The following is a 9,077-nucleotide window of genomic DNA, read 5'->3' on the forward strand; positions in this document are numbered from 1 at the left end:
AGGTTAAAGTCAGCATCTGTGGCTCTATAATGGCTGAGAACTGGACCCATTTTTTCTTTTTAAACTCGAAATTACCTTTAGCTCAGCATCCTAAAGTTTATCAAAAATTTCGCAGGGCACCCTGAATAATTATAGTCTCTCTCTCTCTCTCTCTCTCTCTCTCTCTACGATGGCGTCATCATTTTCATCAAACTATCAGCAGACATTTCCGTTCAAGTCAAGAGGACGCATATGTCGTGAAGGATGTATCGTTTACCTTTATTTCGAAAAGCCTCTCCTAAACCGAAATCGGAGAGACGGTAAATTTAGCCAAGTTAATGTGAACAGAGTGTAAACGGAGTGGCAGACCCATTCTCACGATAGATGCAAGGTGATTATAACTACTACTGGTGGACGTCATTATTTTCTCACTGCTGATGATGCTGAGTTATTATTATTATTATTATTATTATTATTATTATTATTATTATTATTACTACTACTACTACTACTACTACTACTACTACTACTATTTTGTAACTATGGAATGATCTTTCGGGCTTGAGGGTTGCTTATATAGACATAAAAAATCTATATAGGCTGAAATAAATCGTCTACGTTTGCTAGCATAGAATGAAGCCGACGTTCCCTGGAGGAAGCGGTAACAAACATAAGCGAAATTAAAATAAAAAAGTAAACGCAGACAGAAAGACGGAAAGTAAATCCAGACAAAGTTAATCCACAGAGACATAAAGTAAATCCAGAGAGCCAAAATAAATCCAGAGAGACAGATGTAAATCCAGACAAAACAGACCCCGTGACAGACACAAAGTAAATCCAGAAACAAAGTAAATCCACAGTCAGACAAAATAATGACGACAGACATAACTACAGGAGGAAAAACTACCGACTCCATTCAGCAAATGGAAAGGTAAGTCTATACGCACGAATGGATGCGAAGAGAAAAACGGACGGGAAAAAAAGATAGGGGGGGGGGGATGGATACAGGAAAGGTCAAAACGTGGAAATACAAACGGTCATTAAATTGATAAATGGAAATAATTAAACTCTAACAAGCAGGAGCATGCACATACATCTCTCTCTCTCTCTCTCTCACACACACACACACACACACACACACACACACACACACACACACACACACACAGACGCACGCACGCACGCGCGCAGAAGCAAAAACAAATCTCCCAATCAATTTATCTAAAACAAACACATACATACGTCACCAAATACCTTTCTCTCTCTCTCTCTCCCTCTCTCTCTCTCTCTCTCTCTCTCTCTCTCTCTCTCTCTCTCTCTCTCTCTCTCTCTCTCTCTCTCACACACTCACACACATACACACACACAAATACTACAAACACGCAGAAGCAAAAACAAATCTCCCAATCAATTTATCTAAAACAAACACATACATACGTCACCAAATACCCTCTCTCTCTCTCTCTCTCTCTCTCTCTCTCTGTACCTTGGGATGTGTGAAGCCAGCTCATCGAGGGAGTCTGTGGGCGTGAGGGGAGGCTTTTCGTACAACCTGGAGGGCGCCAGTGTCAGCAGGTTGGCACAATCTTGCAACCCGGGACGGCTTTTCTTCTTATTTCTCCTGCCTTCCTCCCGACGAAGGTTGTGAAGGCGGAACAAGAACAGGTTGGACATGGACATTCTGATGGAGTCTGGTGGAGGAGGAGAGACGACAAATAATAGACGATTTGAAAAGAGGATTTAGAAGAAAATGAAGATGTAGAAAACGAAGTTGTAAACAAGGGATGTTGGGGAAACAGAAAACTACGGATGCTTTATAAAAAAAAAAAAAAAAAGAAGATGAAGAGTTATTTACTTAGAAAGAGAAGGTTTCAGCTACGGAGGCTTAGGATATTAGAGTTTGTCAATACCCATGGAGGAGAAATTAGGTATTGCGGAAATGGGTAGTTGCAGAAAGAAAGCCAGCTTATTAAAAGTACAAAAAAAAAAAAGTTTTTAAATTACATACATTGTGGAAACTGCATGCTTTGGGCACTGAGAGAGAGAGAGAGAGAGAGAGAGAGAGAGAGAGAGGTTGATGTTACGGGTCATGGAAGAAAAGGCTGTTCTGAGAGGAAAGTTGATACAAATCAGAATCGCTAGACAGAGTAAATTTAAAAGCAGCGATGTAAGAAGAAATGGCGTTGGCAAGAAAGCTAGTGGAAAAGTGATGTAGAAATGGCGAGATTTGTGAATAGGAGGAGTTGTGAAAACTGTGAGAAAGGGAAGAATTTAAAGGTTACAGATCTGTTGGTAATAAGCGATTATATTATCATTTCATCATTCACTCCTCTTTTCTTATTTTTAGGAGGAAAGACAAATTACTTTAGGCATTACCAACTTCACCTGTTTTTATTTTTTACTTTTATACCTATCCTCTCTCTCTCTCTCTCTCTCTCTCTCGTAATTTTTCTTGCTGTATATCATCATTCCTTACTACTTTTCTCTGTTCTCTTTCATTCTCTTTTCTCTCCTTCCTTCATTTCTTTCTTTTGCTCCTTCTGTTCTCTTTCATTCTATTTTCTCTCCTTCCTACTTTCCTCTCTTTTGCTCCCTCTCATCTTCCTCTCTCTTCTCCAACCCTCCACCCCTCTCTCTCCTCTCCCTCCCTCCACCTCATCTCCCAGCCAATCATTCCTTCCTATTCTTTTCATTATCTTCAATTACCTCCCCGCTTCCCCTCCTTTCTTCCCCTTCTCTCTCTCTCTCTCTCTCTCTCTCTCTCTCTCTGTTGTTTCTTCCCATCATTCTCTACTTCCCTGTCTCTTTTCCTCCTTCCCTCCCATCCGTCTCCTCCTCTTCCTCACCTTCCTCTATTCCTCTCTCTCCCTCATTCTTTCTTTCCCCCCCTCCTTTTCTTTCATTTCCTCCAAACTATACAAGTCTACCGCCAAATGGGAGATTCCGAGTAGCCAATTACGATCTCTCTCTCTCTCTCTCTCTCTCTCTCCAATCTGTATATGTCCATCGCCAAATTGGATATTCCGAGTAGCCAATTACAACTAGGTCAATCTGTCTCTGTCTCTGTCTGTCTGTCTGTCTGTCTCTGTCTCTCTGTCTCTGTCTCTGTCTCTCTCTCTCTCTCTCTCTCACCTAATTAATCTTATTTTCTCTCAATATCTTGCCGACCTCCAATACCTTCCTTATTTATTTTCCGGAAAATAAATTGTTCTGCTTTCGTCAATTATTTTTTCTTTCCGATAAAAAAGAGGAGGAGGAGGAGAAGGAGGAGGAGGAGGAGGAGGAGAAGGAGAAGGAGAAGGAGAAGGAGAAGGAGGAGGAGGAGGAGGAGGAGGAGGAGGAATTCCAACATTCCTGACTCGTTCATACTTCTTGTTTCCCAATAATTTCCCAAGTTTATCTCAATACTTCTCTGGGTTTCTCTGTTCTTTTCTCATCATTCTCATTAACACTCTAATGCTCGAGGCAAGTCTAGGATTCCATTACAGCTAACGTCAGGTGATTTTATTAGGGAAGAGTGGGTACAGAAAGTAGTGTAAGTACTGTCCGAATTCTCTCTCTCTCTCTCTCTCTCCCTCTCTCTCTCTTAGACTGGATAACTCCTAATTTTTTTTTTTAATTGAGTTCAAATTATTTCGAAAAACAGGTTGGCACATACTCTACTAGAAACTCACCCAGCGGTCTTTTGTGTTGCGGGGACGGCTCAGCTGCTGGTGTGGGTCTGGGAGTAGGAAATAAATAACGCTGGGCAGACACTGATAATGATAATGCTAAGCCGTCCCCCCAACACATGAGAATTCACCCGGGAAATGGAAAAGGTAAAGTATATATGGATCGCCCAGTTTACCTCATTATTTTCATTCTTTTTTTTTTTTTAATTATTTATCGTTTTTTTCACTTCTTTTGCGTTGCTTTGATCCCCTTAATAAATTTCTTCACTCAATACCAAACTTTCAATTTTTTTCTAATATTTTCTTCCTTTTCACTAACTCTTTCTTCATGTTTTTAACTAATAGTTTCTTTCCTTATTTTTAACTAATATTTTCTTCCCTTATTTTTTACTAATATTTTCTTCCCTCATTTTTAACTTCTTCCCCTATTTTTTAAATAATATTTTCTTCCCTTACTTTTTTTTGCTTTGTTGTACTAATATTTTCTTCCATTATATTTTTACTAATATTTTCTTCCCTTACTTTTCTGACTAATATTTTCTTCCCTTACTATTTAACTTATATTTTCTTCCCTTATCTTTTTACTACTATTTTATTCCCTTATTTTTTTCTAATATTTTCCTGCCTTAAGTTAATCTCAGATACTTTCCTTCCCTTACTGTTTTTTTCCACCTTATTTTGCCTCGAATCTCATTAACTCTTTTCTGCAGGGTGCGGATTAGCCCCCAGCCCTCACCCTATTTATGACGCCAGATGAAAGGGTTAGGGGGAGGGCTGAGTGGATGGATAGATGGATAGATAGATAAATAGATGAACAGACAAAACAGACAGATGGATAGATAGAGACCGATAGGTGGCTGGATTAGACCCCCCTCCCTTTAAACTATATATGACGCCAGATGGAAGGGTTAAGGGGATAGATAAGTGGAGAGAGAGAGAGAGAGAGAGAGAGAGAGAGAGAGAGAGAGAGAATGGATGGATGGACAGAAGAAAGGATCGACTGAAGGACAATGGATGGACAGATAGACGGAGGGACGAGTACACAGATGGAAAGACAGATTACCTTCCCTTACACTCATTAGGGAGCCAGATTGGATGGTTCGAGACTGGCCACATAGATAGATAGACTGACTGATTGACAGACAGTTAAACAGATTGTAGGCAGGCAGGCAGGTAGGTGGGTGAGTGGGTAGGTAGGTAGGTTGGTAGGTAAGGCAAGTAGGTAGACAGACAGACAGACGGAAGAATAAAGTAGCAGATGCATGACAGGATGAACTGACTGATACATACTTTTTTTTAAACAAACAGAACGGTGAACAATCTACTAAAAAACAAGTACTACCATAAAACCAAGAAACTTAACATAAAAAAATCAAGGCATGGATTATTTCACATCACCACAGCAGCATCTTCGTAATAATAATGTTCATATTGCCTCTTCAGCACCTTCTTTTACATCCTACATCGTCGTGTAAGTTTTCGAAATTACAAGTATATATTAGGTAATCCATTAAAATAAAAATTATACACATGGTAAGCTATCATCAAATTAATATTTGTTTGGCCTACATAGTTATCAATCAGTATCACAGAAAAAATACTGTACGTAACTTTTCTAAAAAAAAAAATGTAATCTATCAAAATAAAAAAAATATTAATCTATCGACATACTGATAGTTGTATTTACTGCTATCCATCATTTATTTATTTATTTATTCATTTATTTATTTTTTATTCATTTATTTATTTATTTTTACAATGTTTCTAACAGCAATGTCAAAATTTCTAACCTGAGGTGAATCAAAACCTCTGGGTTTAATTTTTTAGTGCCTCATGTATTGTAGTCTATAATAATAATAATAAACCATTCTGACAAAAATTCGGCTACACTTCCACTGCGTCTACTTCACGAGAGAGAGAGAGAGAGAGAGAGAGAGAGAGAGAGAGAGAGAGAGAGAGAGACTATAGGCAGAGAAACATATCGAATTCTCACATTAGCAGTATTAACCAACAGAGGAAAGTGACATACAAAGGTAAAATATTAAGCGAACTTTTGTCTCGACTGCTAACATGAATTAAGAATAAAACGTAACTTTTGACGCAACTTACCTTTCTATATTAACGTGTTTCGCAGTATCACAGATGCAGTTAAGGTGGTGGAGGGATGAGGTGTGTGTGTGTGTGTGTGTGTGTGTGTGTGTGTGTGTGTGTGTGTGTGTGTGTGTGTGTGTGTGTGTTTATTACTCCACTATGGAAAATGGAGGACTGGGAGAGAAAAAGAGAGCAGCGAGAATGCGTGAGGGCCTGAGAGGAGAGAGAAAAAGAGAGGAGGAGAAGGAGGTATCAGAGAGCAGATTGAGAAAGGATGTGAGAATTATGGTAGGAACAGTGAGAGAGGGAAGAAAGAGATGGTAGCGAGAGAGAGAGAGAGAGAGAGAGAGAGAGAGAGAGAGGAAAAGTGTAAGAGAGAAAAAAAAAGATTAATGTAGGAAAATGGTATTAAAGTGACAGAGTAACTTGAAAGAAAGTAACCTGAGAGTGAGGGGGGGAGGGAAGAGAGCACTTGAGTGAGAGAGTGAAAAAGAGTACTTGAGTGAGAGAGGGGGAGAGAGTACTTGAGTGAGAGAGGGGGAGAGTGTACTTGAGTGAGAGAGGGGGAGAGAGTACTTGAGTGAGAGGAGGGGAGAGTATTGGGAGTGAGAGGAGGGGAGAGTACTTGCGGATGAGAGAGGGAGAGAATGCTTGAGAGAGCGTGGTGAGCGAATGTGAGAAAGTGAGAGAGTGAATAACGTTAAAGAGAGTGATTTGGAGAAAGAAAAACAGTGAGAGAGACAGTAGGGAGAAACTGATAAATTAAGCTTAAAGCGAGAAAGAAAGAAACAGATTATCGCCTAAAAACTCTCTCACAACTCCCCCCTCTCTCTCACTCTCCTCTCTCTCACAACTCGCAGCTACCACCATCACGATGGTAGTGGTGGCAATGTTGGTAGCTGTGGTAGGTAGATTTTGGTAGCTATGGTAACTGCGGTAAATGTAATGTTGGTAGTTCTGCTGGCTGTGGCAGTTTTGGTGATGTTGAAGTTGTAGTGGATGTGGTTATGTTTGTAGATGTGGTTGTTTTGGCAATGCTGGTAGCTGTGGTGGTTTTCGTAATGCTGGTAGTTGTAATGTTGGTAGGATCAATGTCGCCTGCTGAGGCTTTGAGAGAGAATCAATGTTGGTAGTTGTGGTGTATAGAAAATAGTTATCGTAGTAGTGACGGATCTAATATTGACTGTTGATAGCTACTGTAATGTTGGGAGTTGTGGTAGGGAAAATGTTGGTACGGTAGTTGTGGTAGGCGGAATGTTGGTAGTTTTGGTCGCAACAGGAGATCCAGCAATTCAACGCAGGGTAATGGTAGCAGTAGTTGTGGTATTTGTGGTAGTTGAGGTGGTAGAGCCAGGAGATTCTCCACAACACTACGAGACTTGATCTTTGTAGTTGTGGTTGGACGATGTGGTAGTTGTGGTACGTGTTGTGGTTGTTGAGGTAGTTGCATAATCGACTGGCACCTTTTCAGATACCTGTTGAAGTGACTAATTAATACACACCTGAACTAATTACTCACCTAAAATAACACACCTGTTTTAATTAACCATACACACCTGTACTAATCAAACTGAATAAATATACTCTATACGGGTAGTAAATGAACCTCGATATATTTACTTGTACTGAAATAAAATACCTGGATATAAACATCCGCACAAATAAATTACCTTCACATACACGTAGGTACTAATTATCTACATTAATATATGATATTGCGCTGATCAATTACTTTCTGTACAAATCAATATGACTATATAAACAATACAGATCAATAACCATAACAAACACCTGTACTAAATACTTTAATATAAACATCTGTAAAAATGACTGCATTAACGGACACATACTAATTATTTTTCTTAATATTCACCTGTACGAATCAATTACGTCACTCCAAACACCGGCACTAATTAATTACCTTAATATACCACATTTACCGATTAAATACCTGTACTAATTAAATATCTAAAAAAGAAATACTGTACTATGATATTACCTGAGTATAAAAACACCTGTATTCAATAACGCATAAACATCTGAAAGCTAAAAACTGTACACATCATTTACAATAACATAAACATCTATAGCACTCAAAGATCCGACATATTCACAAGGCAGAGATAACATAAGAAAGACTGATTAAATGCCAAACCATCGCAAAGATAGCCCAACCTATCTAACCAAAACTAATATAACCTGGCCTGACCTAACAAAGAATATCACAATCCAACCCAACGCACTCCAACCTTGGCATAATTTAACCTAACCTAACTTAACCAAACAAGAACTCATTCAGTACCAACTACCAACCATCATCAAGAAGTTGTTATTGCTCTACCCCGGTCTGTCTGGCCAAACAGACCCATCGACCACAAAGCAGCAGCCGCCTTTATGTGGCTGACAGTCCCCCGCCAGGGCCGGATCAGGGTCCTTCCATATGGTGAAGTGCAGGGAAAATGGATGTGGCCTACTCCTTTAGAAGACAAGCTGTGCTGAGATATGTATGAGTTGTAATCTCAGCCCAGACTCTGACTACTTAGTAAATTAGGTCCAGTTCCCTGCCTGGGAGTCTTGTGCAAGCCCAGCTCCCGGGCCCTGGCCCAAGGCCTGGCCACACGTCACTCCCTTGGTAGTACCTCCCGGGACAATGGTAGCCATCCACCTACTACTACTTTTTGGTGGGCTAACGGGTGCTACACCTTGCCTAATCGGTGATCAGGGACTATGCAGGGCAGGGGCATCCATCTTCCCTTAGCAGGATACGTGCTCCGACCGCATACCCCATCGCCAAGAAATACCTCCCATATACCTGTCGCTCCCTCCACAGGTGTAATAAAAAGGTAGAGGTACTGATTAGGGGAAGTGAAGGGCAATTAACGTGCCCTGAACATTAACACTGTTCACTCACCTAAACCTGGACCTAATTTTCGTCCTTTAGCAGCGTATATCCCATAGCTCATAGGCAGAAAAAGACAATATTAAGGTCCTGCACCTTTTCCGTAACACTTCTCCGTAACTAATAACATATTACAGTGTTAATTTCTTGCTTCAAGTCAGCTATATGGATGGAGAAATACTAGCTTTACGCCTAGTTAAAGTGAACAGAGTACAGAGTTTGTAATTACGTTGTTTTTCTTCTTTCCGAAATTAATCTCACTGCATTTTCATTCTTCTTCTGCAATTCTCTTCTTTTCTCCCTGTTTCTCTTGTAATTTTGATCCATAATTCCTTCTCCTATTACTCCCTATAATTTCTTTACAATCTCCTTATTTCTTCTCTGTTGCAGTGCTACACTATGTACCATTCTCTTCCCTACTCTCTCTTCTTCTTTTC

At 39.9% G+C, this 9,077-nt stretch overlaps 1 protein-coding gene across 1 annotated transcript in view; it reads right to left on the bottom strand.

The window, feature by feature from the left end:
* Window positions 1–5,828, bottom strand: part of LOC145400916 (potassium channel subfamily T member 2-like) — a 222,844-nt gene extending 217,016 nt beyond the window's left edge. Inside the window, exons 1-2 of the mRNA XM_080273274.1 lie at window positions 5,760–5,828; window positions 1,466–1,670 (exon numbers count right to left, since the gene is read on the bottom strand). Coding sequence (XP_080129400.1) covers window positions 1,466–1,659 — 194 coding nt within the window. The 5' untranslated portion in view covers window positions 1,660–1,670; window positions 5,760–5,828. The remainder of the gene's footprint in view (window positions 1–1,465; window positions 1,671–5,759) is intronic.
* Between the last annotated feature and the right edge of the window lie 3,249 nt (window positions 5,829–9,077).

Source organism: Coenobita brevimanus, chromosome 54, assembly GCF_032717465.1.
Source record: "Coenobita brevimanus isolate Jiangsu-jjx chromosome 54, ASM3271746v2, whole genome shotgun sequence".
Lineage (NCBI taxonomy): Eukaryota > Metazoa > Arthropoda > Malacostraca > Decapoda > Coenobitidae > Coenobita > Coenobita brevimanus.